General features: G+C 43.2%; 1 protein-coding gene across 1 annotated transcript; it reads left to right on the top strand.

Annotated features, from left to right (window-relative positions):
* The first annotated feature begins 745 nt into the window (after positions 1–745).
* Positions 746–22,111, top strand: LOC147122568 (GTPase IMAP family member GIMD1-like). Its single transcript, XM_086003457.1, has 2 exons — positions 746–1,148; positions 21,707–22,111. Exons 1-2 carry the CDS (start codon positions 765–767, stop codon positions 21,965–21,967), a joined length of 645 nt encoding a protein of 214 aa, XP_085859583.1. The 5' UTR covers positions 746–764; the 3' UTR covers positions 21,968–22,111.
* The last annotated feature ends 221 nt before the right edge of the window (positions 22,112–22,332 follow it).

Genomic DNA, 22,332 nt, shown 5'->3' with positions numbered 1-22,332 from the left:
AGAAAATGTATACTTATTAATTAATATTGATTCATCAATAAAAAACGCAACTTCATTGTAATAGCATCGCTAGGCAATGAACAACTGGCACCAGCATCACACGATGATACTCTAGTGAACAATTAACTCTAAGCAAACAGTCTGTATCAAGCGCGCTGTGGTACAGATGATTACGTGTCAAAGTACGCACCACTCAATACTTCAAATTGGCAGGATCAAGGAGTTCTTGTTAAGACGACTGTGGTAATTATATATTATAAGTACCTAAAAAACAGTAATAAGCAAAACCCGTGCATGGATTTCGTCACGTAAATTAATTTAGCATTTAGCCTTAAAGCAAATTGTACATTTAAAAAGACTGTAGAGAGATGGAATGGCAAACAGAGAATGGTAGAGAGAAAACATGAGGTCGAAGAAAGGTAGGCAGTCACAGATAGAAAGACAGAATGAGAGAAAAAACAGATAGACAGGGATTGAAATTGACAGATGAAGAGGGATGCAAATGGATATGAGACACATAGGTCGAGAAAAGATGGAAGAAGTAGAGATGTGGTAGAGCAGGGTAGCTGTGAAATTAGGTAATAGATTAGTGAATTAGGGGAGTTACATTTATAAATGTCTTAATTCTATAAATGACTGTGATAAGTAAATAAGGATAAAATTAAATTTGTTCTTATTTGAGAAAGAAAACAAATGTCGTCTTCTTGCTTGATCTTTTGATTAAATAATATTTCTTCCAGCCGTTTCATGTCTTTTATCGAAAGATGGCAGACTACGAGGAGACAGCACTGAACCTTCTACTGCTGGGGAGGACTCAGAGTGGTAAGAGTGCAACTGGAAACTGTCTCTTAGGAAGCTACGAGTTTCAAAGTAAGCTCTCCTTCAGCTCTGTGACAGAAGACTGCAGGCTGTGCAGTGTTTCTGTAGACAATCTAATGCGTCGTAATGGCAAGAAGCTGCGGCTCAAGGTCAATGTACTGGACACGCCGGGGTATCCCCATTCAACGTTTAGCAAGGACGTTATAAAAGAATCTATTCAGAAGGCTTTGAGCCAAAACTTCAAGCATGGTCTGCATTTTGCCATCATTGTGCTTAAGGCAGATATCCCACTTTGTGAAGAGGACAATCAAATTACACAGCTGGTAAAGGTAAAAAAAAAACTATATTAGGGACTGTTTCCATTACTGAATCCTGGGTAGAAAAATCAAATATGTGTTAAGAACGAATATATAATGTTCTCCCTTATGAAAGGGAAAATCTGTATAGTAAACCAGGCACGATTCAGGATATTTAGCTAGCTGATCTGATGGAAGGACAGATAATTGGAACCAAAAATAACAGTTTCAGCTTGTCTCACTTCAGAAGGTCATGTGTTCAAGCCCCACTCTAGGACTTAAGCACATCATTTGGGAGTGCTGCATTGTTATTGAATGACACATGCCCTGAGGTATAAACTGGGAATTGATAGGGCGATCCATCTTGGGTAGGGCAAAATTGGAATTGTTAATTCATTAAGTTAGCTGCACTTTCTTTTATTCAGTTAAGGAGAGCCGCAGTTATTGGTTATACAGCAAACTGTAGCCCAGCCTATTATAATCTCCCTGCCAAGGAAGGCTGCATAAAGTAAAATCTTGATGGAATTCTCCCTTCAGTTCTATTTCCCCCACCTTGCTCAAAGATATAGGGCTAAAAATTGAGTAGTGCCCCAATTGGAGCGCTAACTTCGCTGGGGCGCTAACCCGGAAAAATTAGCGTCCCTGCACCGGAAATTGAGTGGTTGTGCCCCAAGAGGGAAGCGGGGCGCTACTGGAAGCGCCCCGCATCCCTCTTGGGCCGCTGTGAGTCAATATTGCGGCGTTATTTGGCGCTGCGGCACGTCGCGCCACGGTATTGCAGGCCTTCCTCCCCTTCTTAAAGGGGAGGGGCCTTGTGCAACGCGACCTGGGGCCCAGCTGGGCCCCCGGGGATCGGGAGTGCAGGCAAAAGAGCCTGGCACTCAAGAGAAGTGCCGGGCTCTTGGAGCGCAGCCAGCACTCCGCGCGTTTCAGGAGGTCTGGGACGGGAGCGCAGGCAGGTGCTGGCAGGCGGCCAGCAACAAAAATGGCCGCCCCGCACCTCGCCTTTAAATTGCACCTCCCCGGCCGCAGGTATGCCCCCCTGACCCCGTCGGACATAGCGCCCAGCGGTAAGTCAGGGGGCGCTCCCGAAGATCGTGGCCGGGGCGTGAGCGGGGCGCTGCGCACGCCAATGACAACATCGCCAGTGGCGCATCGCGCTACCGGTTAGCGCCACCACTAACCTCCCGCTGAATTTTGCGGGAGGCGTGGGCAGTGCCGCGACAGGGCGCTAGTTGCGTTTCGTCCCAATAGCGCCCTCTTAAGGCGCTAACAGGAGGTGCAACCAACTGAATTTTTCCCCCATACTGTCAGTGTGTGATCACATACATGAATTAAATGCCATTGTCCAAAATTAAATACAAGCTGCCCAGTTGTTTTTTTTTTAATTTGTTCTTGGGATGTGGGTGTCACTGGCAAGGCCAGCATTTATTGCCCATCCCTAATTGCCCTTAAGAAGGTGGTGGTGAGTCGCCTTCTTGAACCGCTGCAGTCCGTGTGGTGAAGGTGCTCCCACAGTGCTGTTAGGGAGGGAGGTCCAGGATTTTGACACAACGACGATGAAGGAACGGCGATATATTTCCAAGTCAGGATGGTGTGTGACTTGGAGGGGAACTTGGAGGTGGTGGTGTTCCCATCCGCCTGCTGCCCTTCTCCTTCTAGGTGGTAGAGGTCAGGGGTTTTGGAGGTGCTGCCGAAGAAGCCTTGGTGAGTTGCTGCAGTGCATCTTGTAGATGGTACACACTGCAGCCATGGTGCGCCGTTGGTGGAGGGAGTGAATGTTTAAGGTGGTGGATGGGGTGCCAATCAAGCAGGCTGCTTTGTCCTGGCTTGTGTTGAGCTTCTTGAATGTTGTTCGAGTTGCACTCATCCAGGCAAGTGGAAAGTATTCCATTACACCCTTGACTTGAGCCTTGTAGATGGTGGAAAGGCTTTGTGGAGGCAGGAGGTGAGACATTCGCTGCAGAATACCTAGCCTCTGACTTGCTCTTGTAGCCACCGTATTTATGTGGCTGGTCCAGTTAAGTTTCTGGTCAGTGGTGACCCAAAGGATATTGATGGTGGGGGATTCGGCGATGGTAATGCTGTTGAATGTCAAGGGGAGGTGGTTAAATGCTCTCTTGTTGGAGATAGTCATTGCCTGGCACTTGTGTGGCGCGAATGTTACTTGCCACTTATCAGCCCAAGCCTGAACGTCGTCCAGGTCTTGCTGCATGCGGGCATGGACTGCTTCATTATCTGAGGAGTTGCGAATGGAACTGAACACTGTGCAAACATCAGCGAACATCCCCACTTCTGACTTTATGATGATGGGAAGGTCATTGATGAAGCAGCTGAAGATGGTTGAACCAAGGGTACTACCCTGAGGAACTCCTGCAGCGATGTCCTGAGACTAAGATGATTGACCTCCAACAATCACAACCATCTTCCTTTGTGCTAGGTATGACTCCAGCCAGTGGAGTGCTTTTCTCTCGATTCCCATTGACTTCAATTTTGCTAGGGCTCCTTGATGACACACTCAATCAAATGCTGCCTTGATATCAAGGACAGTCACTTTCACCTCACATCTGGAATTCAGCTCTTTTGTCCAAGTTTGGACCAAGGCTGTAATGAGGTTGGGAGCCGAGTGGTCCTGGCAGAACCCAAACTGAGCATCAGTGAGCACGTTATTGGTGAGTAAGTGTTGCTTGATAGCACTATCGACAACACCTTCCATCTCTTTGTTGAGGATTTAGAGTAGACTGATGGGTTGGTAATTGGCCAGGTTGGATTTGTCCTGCTTTTTGTGGATAGGACATACCTGGGCAGTTTTCCACATTGTCGGGTAGATGCCAGTGTTGTAGCTGTACTGGAACAGCTTGGCTGGAGGCATGGCTAGTTCTGGAGCACAAGTCTTCAGCACGACAGCCGGGATATTGTCAGGGCCCATAGCATGCTGTATCCATTGCACTCAGCCGTTTCTTGATATCACGTAGAGTGAATCAAATTGGCTGAAGACTGGCTTCTGTGATGGTGGGGACCTCAGGAGGAGGCTAAGATGGATCATCCACTCTGCCCTTCTGGCTGAAGATGGTTGCAAACACTTCAGCCTTGTCTTTGCACTTGTATGCTGGGCTCCGCCATTATTGAGGATGGGGATGTTCATGGAGCCTCCTCCTCCCGTCAGTTGTTTAATGGTCCACCACCATTCACGAGTGGATGTGGCAGGACTGCAGAGCTTTGATTTGATGGTTGTGGGATCCCTTAGCCCTGTCTATAGCATGCTGCTTCCATTGTTTAGCATACATGTAGTCCTGTGTTTCAGCTTCCCCAGGTTGGCAACTCATTTTTAGGTATGCCTGGTGCTGCTCCTGGCATGCTCTTCTACACACCTCATTGAACCAGTGTTGGTACCCTGGCTTGATGGTAATGGTAGAGTGAGGGATATGTCAGGCCATGAGGTTACCGATTGTGGTGGAATACAATTCTGCTGCTGCTGATGGCCCACAGCCCCTCATGGGTGCCCAGTTTTTGAGCTGCTAGATCTGTTCTATTGTTATGTCTCTGAAGATCTTTATGATTTTAACCCTTCATAAATTGGTATTACCCAGAAACTCAGATGCTCAACTTTTATTACTTCCATCAGATCATCTCTTAACATCATTGTTGTTGTTAACAATATTTGAACAGAAGTGATTCTTGGACTTACTTCAAGATATTTTCTGATGACATCTGTCCAATTAGATTTATGACCACTGACCACTGCTCTTTGTTCTATTATACTTACCAAGAATGCAACTTCAATAAGTTTATTAGGCATGACATGTCTTCCTGAAAACCATGTTAGTTTGGATGTATTGCATTTATTCTCATTACATTCACTTGAGTAGCTTCCTTTCAACTCAAAAAAACAAGTTTTTGAGCATTCTTGGGATATTGGTTAACTTTAACTGGACAGAGTACAAATCAAATTATATTGATAACAATGAAAAGGAGTAACTGACAAGCCTGTAAATAAATTATAAATATAATTTTAATCTAATTTTGAATAGAAAACAGGCTTCCTTGCTCTCAATGTTATCCACTAACATAATTAATTCATAGGTTACAAATAGTTCAAGAGCTTAAAAACAAACTAATCCCTCATCAAATTAGTGTAATTTTTGTAACACTTTACTGGTGTCTAGCAATCTTGTAGGTAAAGAATTTTCAAACAAACACGCTTGACATTATCAAGTTATTATCTTAATGGCAAGAAACTGGAAAGTACTGAAGTACAAAGGGATCTGGGGGTCCTGGTGCACGAAACTCAAAAGGTTAGTATGCAGGTGCAGCAAGTGATTAAGAAGGCCAATGGAATGTTGGCTTTCATTGCTAGGGGGATAGAATATGAAAATAGGGAGGTATTGCTTCAGTTGTACAAGGTATTGGTGAGACCGCACCTGGAATACTGCGTACAGTTTTGGTGTCCATACTTAAGAAAGGACATACTTGCTCTCGAGTCAGTACAAAGAAGGTTCACTCAGTTAATCCCGGGGATGAGGGGATGGACATATGAGGAGAGGTTGAGTAGATTGGGACTCTACTCATTGGAGTTCAGAAGAATGAGAGGCGATCTTATTGAAACATATAAGATTGTGAAGGGGTTGGATCGGGTGGATGTGGGGAAGATGTTCCCGATGATGGGTGAAACTAGAACTAGGGGGCATAGTCTTAGAATAAGGGGCTGCTCTTTCAAAACTGAGATGAGGAGGAACTACTTCACTCAGAGGGTGGTAGGTCCATGGAATATGCTGCCCCAAAAAGCAGTAGAAGCTACATCATTACATACATTTAAAACAGAAATAGACAGTTTCCGAGAAGTAAAGGGAATTAAGGGTTATGGGGAGCGGGCAGGAATTTGGACATGAGTCTAGGTTCGGATCGGACATGGCCCTGTGGGTAGCGGAGCGGGCCCAGGGGCCGTGTAGCCTGACCCTGCTCCTATTTCGTGTGTCTAATTCTGTTAGATTCAGGAGATGGTTCTGTGATAGTTGATTGGCGGTTAGGATCAGATCAGCCATGATCTTATTGAATGGCGGAGTAGGCTCGAGGGGCCGATTGGCCTACTCCTGCTCCTATTTCTTATGTTCTTCTGTTCTTATGACATGATAGTGAAATCTATGCTGGCCTCCATAAGGTTGAAATGAAGGCTCTTGCTCACGATGGTCATGTTCTACCAGATGCAGGAAGGATGTTTCCGATGGCGGGGGAGTCCAGAGCCAGGGGTCACAGTCTAAAGATAAGGGGTAAGCCATTTAGGACTGAAATGAGGAGGAATTTCTTCACCCAGAGAGTGGTGAACCTGTGGAATTCTCTACCACAAAAGGCAGTTGAGGCCAATCCATTAAATATATTCAAGAAGGAGTTAGATATATTTCTTAAGGCTAAAGGGATCAAGGGATATGGGGAGAAAGCAGGGACAGGGTACTGAATTTGGATGATCAGCCATGATCTCATTAAATGGCGGAGCAGGCTCGAGGGGCCGAATGGCCTACTCCTGCTCCTATCTTCTATGTTTCTATGTTCCCAACCTTGGTCAGATCACCAGTGAAGGCGTTGCATTGAAGACCAATCACAACCCCACAATAGATAAGTCACCCCAGGCCTGTCTCATGCCAGCTCGTTAAAACAGTACTGTTGGCAGAAGCCTGCCAGAAGATTATCTGCTCATCATCTTTTCCAGGCAATCTTTTTTAAAAATTAATTCATGGGATGTGGACGTCGCCGGCAAGGCCAGCATTTATTGAGAAGGTGGTGGTGAGCCACCTTCTTGAGTACAACTGAGTGTCTTGATAGGCCATGTCAGAGGACAGTTAAGAGTCAACCACATTGCTGTTCGTCTGACCAGGTAATGACAGCAGATTTCCTTCCCTGAAGGACATTAGTGGACCAGATGGGTTTTTACAACAATCCGGTAATTTCATGGTCACTGGCACTAGCTTTTTTTGTTCCAGATTTATTTAATTAACTGAATTTAAATTCCACAGCTGCTGTGGTGGGATTAGAACTCACATCTCCAGATCATTAGTCCAGGCCTCAGGATTACTAGTCCAGTAACTTAACCACTATGCTACCGCATCATAAGAGTAAAATGAAAAAAGCGGGGGAAAATGTCTTAAATAATAGAAAAAGTCCACACTTCCTACGCCCTTCTACCTGTTGGTGCTCTAACGTGCTGGTGCATTGCCGCTCTGCAAAATAGGTGGATTTGACTAGGAATATTCCAAAAATTGGGCACCCAGGGGTCACGCTAATGATCTTTTCCCAAATCTTATGAAGCCTATTGTCCTTTAGCTATTATTAGCTCACATATGCATAATTCTGTTTGGACATACTGTCATATGCAACTGTAAGTTAGTGATATTATCACATGGGACATCTTTGGGGGCTCGTCACAACCAAATGAAGACAATTCCTCAGGGAGATTTTGTCTCGGCAAAAAGTCATCACTTGAACGTGTACTAAGTTGAACTCTTATATTTTCACTCTTGGCTCTTTGCAGCTCAAAATTGTGATTAGAATCAGTTTGTTTCTACTTTGGACTAACCTGGGCAGCAGAATGAAGCTGCTGGAGCTACGACCAGTGCAAAATGAACTAAAATTGGAATTCAGTTCAAGGTCTGGCGTTTAAAAAAAAACGCTCCCAGATACATTACATTTGGGATTCAGATAAAAGACTGGCTTTAACAAATCTCTCCAAGACGCATTAAAGTTGGAATTCTGTTTAATGTTACTGTGAAATTGAACAGTGCCATCAGCGCACTGCAGTTTCTTGCATTAAAATTACATTCACAGTATTTTCAAAGGAAAAATAATAATATTTACTTTGTAGAATGAAGTAAGTGCTATATTATAAAGTTAGAAATAGTTTAGAACAGCAGGCTAGCTGGCTACTGCATCAGTGCAACACAAATGTTGTTGGGACTCAGTGCTGGGTTCGTACAACCCGGAATTCCTAGTGCTGTTGGGGAGGGTTTAAACTAAAATGGCAGGGGGTTGGGAACCTGTGCAGGGAGACAGAGGAAAAGGAAGCAAGGATAGAAGCAAAAGACAGGAAGGAGAAAAGCAAAAGTGGAAGTCAGAGAAATCAAGGGTGTAAATCAAACATGGCCGCAGTAAACAATAATTCTAAACGGTCTAAGAGTGTTAACAAAACAAGCCTGAAGGCTTTGGGGGAGAAATTGGGTGAGTAGCGCTACCTGTTAGCACCTAAAGAGGCAGTCAGTGGCTGTAGCGCCACTGGCTGTGTCTCCCGCGATATTCAGTAGGGGCGCTAATGGTGGCATTAGGCTTTTGCGCTGCGCCGCCACCGATGACGTCATCGGTGTGCGCAGCACCCCATTCGTGCCCCGTTCGCGATATTTGGTAGCGAATGCCGCAGTTGCGCTGCTCGCTACCCGCGCCCGGTTCACGGGGCCTTACTGTGCTGGCAGCGGCGCAAGTTAAGGTGGAGGTGTGGGGCAGCCGCTTTTTCGATGGCCCCCCCCCCCCGGCGGCATTGCCGGTTGTTTCCCGAGAGCCCGGCACTTCTCCTTGGTGCCAGGCTCATTTGCCGGCACTCACGATCAGGGATCGCGCTGTTGCAGGCACCTCCCCCTTAACAGTGGGAGGAAGGCCTGCAGTACCACAGCATGCCGTGCCGCAGCGTGTGGCGCTGCGGCACGTTGCGTTGCGATAATCAGTTTCAGCGCCCTAAGAGGGACGTGGAGCGCCTTGAGCCTCGCCCCGTCTCCCTCGAGCGGCACTGAAACTGAATTTCTGGCGATCGGAATTACTCCGATCGCTGCGCTAAATCCTGCGCTCAGGTGACTTTTGCACCACTTTGGCGCCCCAACCCAATTTCTAGGCCTTTGTGTCTTAATGCAAGGAGCATTCGTAATAAGGTGGATGAATTAGCTGCGCAAATAGATGTAAATGGATATGATATAATTGGGATTACGGAGACATGGCTCCAGGGTGACCAAGGCTGGGAATTCAACATCCAGGGGTATTCAATATTCAGGAAGGACAGGCAAAAAGGAAAAGGCGGTGGGGTAGCATTGCTGGTTAAAGAGGAGATTAACACAATAGTAAGGAAGGATATTTGCTCTGATGATGTGGAATCTGTATGGGTAGAGCTGAGACATACCAAGGGGCAGAAAATGTTAGTGGGAGCTGTATAGAGACCCCCAAACAGTAATGCTGAGGTTGGGGGTGGCATTAAATGGGAAATTAGAGATGCGTGCAATAAGGGCACAGCAGTTATCATGGGTGACTTTAATCTACATATAGATTGGTCTAACCAAATTAGTAACAATACTGTGGAAGAGGAATTCCTAGAGTGTATACGGGATGGTTTCCTGGACCAATATGTCGAGGGACCAACTAGAGATCAGGCCATCTTAGACTGGGTATTATGTAATGAGAAAGGATTAACTAGCAATCTTGTTGTGCGAGGCCCCTTGGGCAGGAGCGATCATAATATGATAGAATTCTTCATTAAGATGGAGAGTGAAGTAGTTGATTCAGACACTTGGGTACTGAATTTAAATAAAGGAAACTACGATGGTATGAGGCACGAGTTGGCTAGGATGAATTGGGGAATCTTACTTAAAGGGTTGATGGTGAATAGGCAATGGCAAACATTTAAAGATCGCATGGATGAACTACAGAATTTGTTCATCCCTGTTTGGCATAAAAATAAAACAAAAACGGTGACTCAACATTAGCTAACAAGGGAAATTAGGGATAGCATAAGATCCAAGGTCATCGACCTGAAACATTAACTCTGTTTCTCTCTCCACCGATGCTGCCTGACCTGCTGAGTTTTTCCAGCGTTCCCTGTTGTTATTTCAGATTTCCAGCATCCGCAGTATTTTGCTATCGCTAAGATAAAGAAGAAGCTATTTGTTATTTCTACTTAACATGGATCTGAGTGTAAATAAATGGAATGTGAAGCACATCGGGAGCAGTCTGCGTGACAAAGGGTGATCCATTAGCAGAGGGGTGTGATTTATTATCATTCACCAAATGTTTCCAGTCACTGTGAGTGAAGCTATTCAAATACTAGACCCATTTGATGGGTATTTGACTGCAAGTTAAAACAATATGATCCAACGACATTTCAAACTGTATTTGTGTTTTTGAGTATCCTGCTTTCAAAAGGATATTGATTTTATGAGGGTTCAAAGCGAGCAACAAGAACGACACTGGAAGCTGGGGCTCTAAATTCTAAGAACAGATGAACAGAGCTGAGCTTTTCATGGGAGAGAGAAGACAACATGACTCAAGCCTGTAAAATGCTCATGGACAGAGATGATGTAGATACGAGCATGCTCTTTCACTTGGAGTGTAAGCACAGTACCAAAAAACAGCTTCAAAATTAAAATAGTCTCCAGTATGACTAGAGATTGGAAGAACCCTTCCTACCTCGCATGTTCTATTAGATTTCTAGACACAAAAGGCATCAAGGGGTATGGGGAGAGAGCGGGAATATGGTATTGAGATAGAGGATCAGCCATGATGGAGCAGGCTCGAAGGGCTTAATGGCCTACTCCTGCTCCTATTTTTCTATGTTTCTATGTCTCCCAGCAAGAGCAGTTGACGCCGTTTCAATTAACTCCTTCAAAAACAAGTAATAAATATCTGTCTGGGAGTAAGGTTGGAGACCAGAGGACACAATGGTTCCTGTGCTGTTAAAGTGGGTTTCAGAAATATTGACTGCAGGGCTTAACAGGACAAGATTGGATTGTGGAGATGTGACGACAGATGAATATTCTGGAATTCTGTTAAATTGTCTCCGGGGATCAGGGAGTAGTTACACAAAAAAACACCCTCAGGATGCCAAGCAGGTGGGGAAGAGTCAGTGACATAGGGCGAATCGTACATGCTCTGTGTAAGGAGTGGCCTGATGAGCCAAATGGCATGTTCTTGTTCCATACTTCATTTATATTATGTACAATTTGTTCTATTGTGAACCTTATCCAACTTAATCGCACAAGGAAGAGGATTAACCACAGCTAAAGCTACAAATATCATTTTCTCTCTTCCTGAGCCCCAAAGATTACGGAGCAAGAACTCCAGCATATCATAGAATCATAGAATAGTACATAAGAACAAGAAATAGGATTAGGCCATTCGGCCCTTTGAGCCTGCTCTGCCATTCAGTAAGATCATGGCTGATCTTCTACCTCAACTTCGCTTTCCTGCACTATCCCCATATTCCTTGATTCCCTTAATATCCAAAAATCTATCGATCTCTGTCTTGAATATACTCAATGACTGATCATCCACAGCCCTCTGGGGTAGAGAATTCCAAATATTCACAGCCCTTTGAGTGAAGAAATTTCTCCTCTCAGTCCTGAATGGCCAATGCCTTATTCTGAGATTGTGACCCCTGGTTCTAGACTCCTCAGCCAGGGGAAACATCCTCCCAGCACCTATCCTGTCAAGCCCTGTAAGAATTTCATGTGTTTCAATGAGATCACCTCTCATTCTTCTAAATTCTAGGGAATATAGGCAATCTCTCCTCATAGGATTATCCCCCCATCCCAAGAATCAGTCTGGCCAACCTTCTTTGCACTCCAAGGCAAGTACACAGTACTCCAAGTGTGGTCTCACATAGGCCCTATATAATTGCAGTAAGACTTCTTTACTCTTATACTCCAATCCTTTAGTTTTAATGGCAAACATACCATTTGTTTTCCTAATTGCTTACTGTACCTGCATGTTAACTTTCAACGATTTGTGTACAAGGATACCCAGGTCCCTCTGAACACCAACATTTCCCAATCTCTCACCATTTAAAAAATATTCTGTTTTCTATTTTTCCTACCAAAGTGGATAACTTCACATTTCTCCACATTATATTCCATCTGCCCTGTGGTAGTACGGCCCATCGAGTCTGCGCCGGCTCTTTCGAAGAGCAATCCAGTTAGTCCCACTCCCTCGCGCTTTCCCCATATCCCCCCAGTTTCTTCTCCTTCCAGTATTTATCCAATTCCCTTTTCAAGGCTACTATTGACTCTGTATCCACCACCCCAACAGGCAGCAGTGCATTCCAAATCTTAACCACTCATTGCGCAAAATAAATCCTAACCACTCATAAAATATCAATCTATATTACTTTACAATCTATATTATTCAAGTCTAACCACCTGCAGTCGGGCCACAAGCATAGCTACTGTGGATAAAGGTCGTGTCATCAGTATAGATGGTGGAATGCTCTTCTGGGGTATGAGATAAGTTTCTTTGTTTGGGTAAAAAAAGACAGATTTGAATTTGTTTAGCGCCTTTCACGACCATCGGACGTCTCAAAAGTGTTTTGCAGCCAATGAAGTACTATTGGAGTGTAGTCACTGTTGTAATGTGGGAAACGGGAATGGGTAATGAGAACACTGTCATCAGGATAGACTGGCTCCCACAAAAGGGCACGGGATTCTTCAGGATTCTCACGGAAAAGGGGGGTGCGGTAATACAGTGCTATGGAACCATTCACCTGGGGCACTTGCCCTAATTATCGTGCATTTACCTGCGGTATGCTTGATCTGGGAATTCCTATTTTCAGCAGTTAAATGTCTTGAACTTGAACGTAAATCATTCAGCAATCAATAATTCAGCAGTGTTATAGCCTGAGTTAGTGTGAATCCAAACGTGATCAAGTACTTTAGTTCAGCTAAAGAGATGAGGTTTCTTCCGTTTTCCTTGAACCTCCTGCAATCATTCATTCGTGTGTATGTTGTGGCACTGAGGAAAATCTGACTTTTTTCTGGTGTGATAGGCTGCCAACAAATGTGTCTTCATTAAATGTTTTAATGCTACTCTGGTCATCAAGCTTTACATTTTCAGTGCATCTGGCTGTAAATTGTCATTGTTCTTGTGTGTTTGCCCAATGACTAATTTTCATTCTGTTTCTGCGCAAATTAAATCATTGTGGTGGCTGGAAGGAAGTGAAGAGATGGGAGAGACAGAAAGGAGCCTCACTAATTAAATGGATTGTGCAGTTTGGTGGTTGTTCAAATAGTATTTTGTCTGAAGTTTCCCAGCAGTTTTATTTACAAATTGCTGAAGTTTGCGATTGACAAGCAAACGCTCATAGGGCATTCAGTTAGAAAATGCAGACATGAATTTACATAGCACTTTAACTCTCTCAGAAATGTCTCAAGCTGCAATATTGATGACAAGCTGTCAGATTTCATTCTCTACTCATTCAGTTGTTCATCCTTTTTTTGCGAGGCTATGTAGAACAAAAACATCAACAAGCTAGCTCAGGTACATAGCCTGATGTCAGTCATCTCCAAAAGAAAGAAAGACAGACTTACATTTATATAGCGCCTTTCACGACCACCGGATGTCCCAAAGTGTTTTACAGCCAAAGAGGTACTTTTTGAGGTGTAGTCACTACTGTAATGTAGGAAACGCAGCAACCAATTTGAACACAACAAGGTCCCACAAACAGCACTGTGATAATGACCAGATAATTTTTTTTTGATGTTGGTTGAGGGATAAATATTGGGTGGGACACCAGGGATAACTCACCTACTCTTCTTCAAAATAGAGTCATAGGATCTTTTACGTCCACCTGAGAGAGCAGACGGGGCCTTGGTTTAATGTCTCATCCGAAAGATGGCATCTCTGACAGTGCAGCACTCCCTCAGTATTGCAGTGGAGTGTCAGCCTAGAATTTTGTGTTCAAGTCCCTGGAGTGGGACTTGAACCCACAACCTACTGACTCAGAGGCGAGTGTGCTACCCACTGAGCCTCAGCTGACAAATGCTCTTGCAATGTTGAAAGTCATTTTGCACTGCATCTAACAATTTCATCCTTGGCTCATCAACTGCTGGTAACTTTCTCCATAGCATTCTCCAAATGAGGCCAGAGTTTCAAAGTCATCCGTGTAGTAGTCAATTATTGGGCACAACTTTGTGCAATTGAGAAACACCTCTTTAGGAATACAGCTGAGTCCTGAGACTCTTCAAATCCAGCAAGCAGAACACATCTCAAAAGGTCTGGAGCTATTTCATTTCCAATATATTAGTTATGTAATAAAAGAGAAAGAACCTGCATTTATGTAGTACAGGAAACTTTTTTTTATCCGGCACGGACAGGACTGACGTGGTGCCGGTTCATCAAAAATTCCGGATAACCGAAAGCTATAGTAAAAGATACGGAGCTGAGAGCTCCATATAAAGCAACAAACCCTGTTGCTTAGCAACAAGTTCAGAACAATGGCCACAAGTTCCAAACATCTCTGTAGCTTAGCAACAGCTGCAGCCACACCCTTGCACAGCAACACATGGAGGAAGGCAAGTAATAAAAGTTACCTGAACCTACTCCTGAATTTTGCCGGTTAACCGAGATTTCCGGTTATTTAGGTGCCGGTAAATCAAAAGTTTCCTGTATGTTTCACAATCTCGGGATGGCTTAAAGCGTTTTACAGCCAATTAAGTACTTTTTGAAGTGTAGTCAGTGTTGTAATGTAGGGAGATGCAGCAGCTAAAGTACGCACAGCAAGCTCCCATAAACAGCAATGAGATAATGACCCGGTAATCTGCTTTAGTGATGTTGGTTGAAGGATAAATATTGGCCCAGGACACCGGGGAGAACTCCCCTGCTCTTCTTCGAAAACTGTCATGGGATATTTTATGTCCACCCGAACAAGCAGATAGGGCCTTAGTTTAACGTCTTATCCGAAAAGTAAATCAAGTACACTAGTATTCATCACTTACTTTTTTTTTACTGCAGTTTGTTTTGGGAAATAAAAAGAAAACATATTCTAGTTCTCCCTCAAATGGTCAGGAAAAAAAATCCTTTTGGAGGATTTGGCAGTAATATACCACAGACTATTCTTACATTTTATGCTTTGGGACCTTGTACAAAGCTACTATCCCATTAAACTATTGAGGACTTGGGGGGGAAAAAGAGATTTTCTTTCAGTTAAAGACTGGCTTTCAAATTGCAGATACAAATTCAGAAAGAGAATAAAGCAGCTGGCATTCACAATGATAACATCACTGCCTCTACATTAGCAATTGTTAACAGATAAATAGGGATATTAAGCAGAATGCTTTTTGTTCTTTTCTCCTGCAAACATACTGGAAAGTAAACAAAGAAAACTGTCTCCAAAATCTTTGACAAATTCTTGACCAATAGCCAGAAGAGTTTCGCCCCAGATCTCCTGTAGAACGAAACCTGTTAAAGGTTATTCACCGACCTAACTACACAAATCTATCAGATAGAATAAGAGCTCCTTTCTTTGTGATATGTAAAATTTTATAAACATAAATAAATGCAGGAAAAAAAATTGAGACTTACATTTAAAATAAGAGTAAGAAGGGAGGAACTTCTGTTTGAAAATATGTTTGTGATTACAAGATAGGGTGTGCCTTTTGTTTTAAAACGTACTTGATTGCAAGGCAGGGTCTGCCTTTTGTTTTAATACGTACTTGGTTCCAAGACTGGCTGTGTCTTTTGATTAAGGCTGAGTGGCTTTTTTTGTAAAACGGGAATCTGGTAACAAGGTATTCTTCTACAGAGGGACTGTTTCAGCAGTCATATATTTCTCATAACAAAACAATTCAACCGATACAAAATCATATAAATCAAGAACAGTTCTTCAGTTGACTTCAATAGAGGTAAATAGTTCAGCAGTATTTGACCTCTGCACAAAATGTTGAATGTTAATGCGACCAGTTGGAGATAGAATAATGCTGTGAAAGTCAATCTATCTAGTTATATTATTGAAAAAAATTACATCTGTGCACATTCCCTGTCTTCAAAACCTTACTTCCTGTTATCTTGTTTTTGTACCAACTTTTTCAATTATAAATTCCTGTGTCCACATTTATAATGGAAACTGCCTATGTAAACTTATCACACTGTAATTACACCCTCCCACCAGTGGTGGCACTATAGTGGTGGCACTATAGTGCCTCAGTTTTGCATCTCCAAGCTCCTCAGCTGAGAAATTCCTTTGCTTTACCAACTTGACTTCTCTGGTTCCCAAATTGCTACCAATATTGTTGTTGAACTGTAAAGATAATGTCAAATCTAAATAATACATAAAAATAAGAACAGAATAAAATAAAAGTATTCCATACCCTTCAAATGTCCTGATCGTGACAGCATTGTAGAAGGGGTTGCGCAAAGTCCAAGTAAAGCAACGAGACACAGAAAAAGCAGTACAAAATAGAATAGTTGCCAGCAACAAACTGAATATGATTTAATAACAGGTAGACTCATGGGCTTAGAAATTCGTGGCCATCACAAAAGTTGCCGGTGTCACCGCAGCATCAGGTTAACGGCCGCTGAAAATGGTCGCTCTGGTAGGAGATAAAAATTTGCGCTGGGGACTAAAGGTTTTTAGACCAGCGCTAAACTCACCGTGTAAGGCTCTCCTGGTGGCGTTAGTGCAGGTATCGGTAATGAAGCAGCGTTCCATCTTCCAACTGCCTCTGGAAGTGAGGCAATGAATTTGCTAGGCATTGTTGGACATTAATAGGGCAATGCATTAAAAGGGCTAAGCCTTCTGAACTGATAAAAATAAAAATGAAGTAAAAATGCAGTTTTCAGCCCTTACTGCCTTTAAAAAAACATTAAAAAGTCCCAAATGGGAGTCTTTAGCTCTTAAAGCTGAATTCCCTTCCGCACCTCAAAAGTGGGAAGAGTGCTTCAGCACTAACACAAGCCAGAGATGGGACACTCGGGGTGTCTCATGCAGCACTCCAGTTTTGTGCAGGGGGTCAACACTGCAAGAGAGGTCCTCTATCCGCAGGGACCAGGGGGCCCTCCAGAAAGAACGATATGGGACCACATCACCAAGGCCATCACTGCCAGCAGTGTCACCTGCACAAGACACACCTCCCATTCCTAGCTTCATCTCATCCCCTTGGAGGAGACGGTGCAGGCCATTCTTGGCAGGGGCATGGCTGAGCCATTGGCCAGCGGTGGGGCTGAAAGGATACAATATGCTAGTATCCTCATGTTATCCTTCTTCTTGAATGCACCTCTTGCTTTCCCACCCTCCCCTCACCACAACTCCACCCTTGTGCCTTCCTCATTTCACACACCCAAGAAATGCAGCCTGCCCAGCAAGTGGGTGACCAAGAAGAGGGAGGGGAGAGTGAAGAAGAAACACCATCACTCGATTTCACTCTCCCAGCCACCAGCTCCTCAAAGTCGATCAGCAAGACCATCTGCAATGTCCCCCACTGAAAGTCAGCAGTCTTCCACCAGCCATGTTGCAGTCACTGTGGGAGCACTGCGTGACCTCAATAGGATAGGCAAAGGCACACACAAGACAGTCACTAGGAGAATGCATAAGGGTGATGTGTTGATTTCTTGATGTCTTACTGGCTACCGACCTTAGAGCACATATACCAGAAACGCTGTCTACGGAGGTCACGGTCGATCATCAAAGACCCTACCCACCCCAGCCACAGTCTGTTCACCCTCCTACCATCTGGGAGACGCTACAGATGCATTCGCACCCGTACGACCAGATTTAGGAACAGCTTCTTTCCCAGGGCTGTCATCCTACTGAACTCCACAAATAAACTCTAAAGCCTGCACATCTGCCAATGCACTTTATTATGGTCATATTTATGTTAATATACTACAAGCCAAATGTATGTTGAATGTTTAAATGTCTTAATCCAAATGTACACTCTCGGGAGCCGCAAGCCTATATTTCGTTGTACTGCACTTGTGCACTAACAATGACAATAAAAGTTGATTTGATTTGGATGGATAGATGTATAAAGTTGGATTGGAAAGTTTGCTTTGTGGTGGCTTTTATTTCAGCATTGTGGCCAAGAGAACGCTGTGATGGTCAGTAACAGAGGGAAGGCAAGGTGTGGGACTAATGTTGAAAGGGGAATTGGGGTTGTGTTCACTGGTACCCCAGACGGATGATTCCATCCCAGATATCCTGGCCAGAAAGAGGCATTGCATCCTTCCTTCTGCTTCCTCCCCTTCAGCGTCTTCCCCTTCCCTCTGCAAACGGATGCTATGGCTGAAATAAAAGCAGAAAATGCTGAAAATACTCAGCAGGTCAGGCAGCATCTCGAGCTGAGACGTGAACTCTGTTTCTGTCTTGATGGATGCTGCCTGTCCTGCTGAGTATTTGCAGCATTTTGTGTCTTCTCAGAGGCTTTCCTTTACCATCTGAGGCCTTGCAAGTGTCCAGCAACACTCCCTACACACTTAAAATACTTTTATCATGGAGCAAGCCACTACTTCAATAAAATCAAAAAAGTCCAGTTCAAAAGTTTAAATGCAAGCTTACCTGAAAGATGTGTGTGTCCCTTTAAGCGGTGTCGACAGTGCCTCTGAGAGCCTGCTGAATGCTGTGCTTTCATGGCGAGCTTAGGGCCCAGCACTGAACTCAGCGCTAAGGTCCAAGTTCGCCGAGGTGACGTTAAGTCGACATTGCACGGCGACTGACGTCGCCTCTCCTAATTTAACTTTGCAGGGCCATCGCTCGTATCGGCAGCACTACCGGACCTCGGAAAATGGCAGACGCCGCAGGACTCGCCACCAGCAGGTGAAAGAGCAATGGCTGCCGTCTTTTCGCTACATTTTGCCGGTAACTGGTGGCGTAAAGTCCCCGAATTTTCAGCCCTTAACCTTTACTGCATCACCCTGGGAGAATGAGGATAGTTCACAGTGAAGAATGCTTTTTACAGTTAAAGTACATACAGGATAATGGATGAAAATGAACTCCAGGTCAGTAACTCAATCATGGTTTGCCTGAGGTATATGGCACATGATAGAGACAGCACAGTGTAGGAGTTGAATGGATATTTCATGTGACTGCTACTATACTAATACTTATTTTGTTCTGATCTTTTACAGTAGAACCTCAGTTAACCAGCCCTCACGAGTTACGCACTTAGTTGACTGGGCACCATTTTGTGTCACATGTCTCTGAGGCGAAATTGCTTCCATTAAGATGATGATGATACAAAAGCTGTGCAAGCACAAAGAGCTCGAAGGGCAATTTAGTAATTCTGCTCCTCACAATTAAGATACATCACAGTTACGACCATTACAAAGTTATGGGCAGCCTTCCAGTCCCAAAGTGTCTTGATAACAGAGGTTCTACCGTATGTATACGCTTACAAGGAAGTGTATATGGTGCAAATTTTATGCATTGATGCAGAGCTTTACATGACAGGAACATGGTGGTCAGTGTGCTTGATTTGCAGCCCACAAAATGTTTTGATCTGTGTGCGTGAATTCCCGTTATACAGTATTTTTCCATTACCTGAAGCTCTGTTCTGAAAGCACATCTGTCTCACATCAAGCATCACGCATGCAAATTTCTGAGCCATAGATTAAAAATATATTAAAAAATGAAGTCAGACATTTTGCACCCACAGTGAAACTTCTTGTGAAACTGAAAATATTTATTAATTGATATCACAAGAACATTTTATATTTTTAAGTGACCTCTAGCAGATGTAGGAATCTGCTTAAGAGCAATTAGCTTCTAATTGAAAAAAAGACTTGCATTTATATAGCGCCTTTCACAACCTCAGGACATCCCAAAGTGCTTTACAGCCAATTAAGTACTTTTGAAGTGTAGTCACTGTTGTAATGTAGGAAACGTGGCAGCCAATTTGCGCACAGCAAGCTCCCACAAACAGCAATGTGATAACGACCAGGTAATCTGTTCTTGTGATGTTGATTGAGGGATAAATATTGGCCAGGACACTGGGGATGACTCCCCGGCTCTTCTTCAAAATAGTGCCATGGGATCTTTTACGTCCACCTGAGGGGGCAGACGGGGGGGGGTCTCGGTTTAATGTCTCATCCGAAAGATGGCACCTTCAACAGTGCAGCACTCCCTCAGTACTGCACTGGAGCGTCAGCATAGATTTTTGAGCTCAGGTCTCTGGAGTGGGACTTGATCCCACAACCTTCTGACTCAGAAGGCGAGAGTGCTACCCAGAGCCATGGCTGAACTGAAAGGATACAACGCCCAAAAGGGATGCAAATTGTACAAAGCTTCACTTCAGCAGCAGAATAGTACATTGTGCATTAGGTTCTATGATGCTCCTGTCCTTATGAAACAGATAATGCTCTAACTTACCAGAAGCAGTGCCCATGGGAGATCCACAGCATGTTACTATTCAGTTAGAACCCTTTCTTTATTTAACCTACTTCCATTTTAATTGTGTATACTAATGTACAACAACAACCTGCATTTATGTAGTGCCTTTAATGTCCCAAGGCGCTTACAATATTATTGAAAAATGCACTGAACAATGAACCTTTCAGACACTATGAACAATTGGTTGTCCAGCCCTTTACGGTAGTAGTTGCCTTGATATAGGAAAACTGGAAAAATCTCAGAGTCCAGATAGGCAGCTGAAAGAGATTAATGTGAACTATTATCTACTTCTATAATTAGACAGTAATAATGTTATCCCCCTTATGACTATACAGTAATGTTATCCACTTCTTTTTAAACTTTAATGCAAAATGTTAAAATAATTTAAAAAGCTGGTTTTGCTTAAATTAAGTTTACATTATATTGGATTAACCCTTAGATTGAATACTGAATTCCCAACAAGTACTAACAAACACTTTTGCTGAAAAATCCCCATGTGCTATAGTTGTGAAATACTTTAGTTGTCAGTAGTTTTCTTACTGTAATATTAATTTAACATTAAATACAGATATCATTCAAAACATTGAGTAAGCTTTCGGAGCCTTATTAAAAAATTCTGATAAAAATAGAAAAAAATTGCATTTATATAGTGCCTTTCACGCAATCCTAAAGCGCTTCACAACCAATGAAGTACTTTTTTGAAGTGTAGCCACTGGTGTAATTTAGGGAAACGCGACAGCGAATTTTCATACAGCAAGGTTCCACAAACTGACCAATAGTCTGTTTTAGTGATGTTGGTTGAGTGATATATATTGGCCAGGACACCAGGGCGAATTCCCCCTGCTCTTCTTCGAATAGTGCCATGGGATCTTTTACATCTACTTGAGAGGAGACAGGGCCTCGGTTTAGCGTCTCATCCAAAAGGCGGCACCTCCAACGGTGCAGCACTCCCTCAGCACTGCACTGAAGTGTCAGCCTAGATTACGTGCTCAAGTCCTACACGAGGTTTCTAACTCAGAGGCAAGAGTTCTACTACTGAGCCAAGGCTAAGAAAAATAATACTTTTCTTTCTCATGTCTCTTTTTCCTTTTCTTTCCTGGGCACCTTTTTAGTCACTAGCTTAACATTTCAGTTATTTTTTACTTATTCTATTTTAATGTTTAAATTTCACTTTTTCCTTATTTAAAATCTAAACTTACATTTTTTCCACTGATCTATGCACCATTCTGGAACAGGGGCCCATTTTTGGCTTAGTTAGTCCCCGCTTGGCTAGAAATCAGCTCCAAATTGCAGAGTTTTACGTCAGAGTTTGGTTTACAAGCCTGTGCTGAACCCACACCCTCTTTAAAAAAAAAAAAAAATAATGCTGAGAAGTGATTTATGTATTTAACTGCAACACTAGAAAAGTGCATATATGAGTATGAAAATTGTTGTTTATTGGCTTTAAAGAATAAATATATAATTTGTGTTGTTGCAGGGCATTCTTGGACCAGAGTGGAATGATTTTACTGCAGTGGTCGTCACCCACAGAGATATAGTTGAGAAAGCTCGTTATAATGAAGAGAAGTATTTGCAAACTGCCACTGAACCGTTACAAAGACTCCTGACATTTGTGCAGAACAGGTTTCACTTTGTCAACAATGGCCCAGACTTTCTCAAAAACGAGCAGGGACCACTTTTGCAAAAAATAATGGGATTTGTAAGACAAAATAATTACAAAGTTCTAAAGTTTAATTGAATGCGTAGAGGAATTATACGAACAGAAATTTAGTGGTCAGATGCACAAACTGCTGTGGTCAGAAATTATCCGGGTTATGATAGCTGTGCTTATGACGAGTTTTTAGTTCATTTGTCATCTTTAAACGATTAAACTTTTGTTTGCCCTAAACCTGCAGTTATTTTCTTGAAGCAATAAACTGGTTACAAAGTTCAGATCATTTTCACATGGAACCAAGGATCACTAGATTTTGAATGAGCGCTTTGGTTGAAGTAATTGCGAGACAGTCTAATGGATTTTTCTGTACCTTGCAATGACGGAGATACGTCTGAAAGAAACACTGCGGTTCTCAAGCTAGTTTGTTGCGCCTTGTATTTAACCAGACC

Source organism: Somniosus microcephalus, chromosome 2, assembly GCF_052327205.1.
Source record: "Somniosus microcephalus isolate GS21.2 chromosome 2, FLI_Smic_1.0, whole genome shotgun sequence".
NCBI classification, from domain to species: Eukaryota; Metazoa; Chordata; class Chondrichthyes; order Squaliformes; family Somniosidae; genus Somniosus; species Somniosus microcephalus.
Note: the sequence above shows the minus strand (reverse complement) of the source record. Positions and strands in the feature narration are given on the sequence as shown.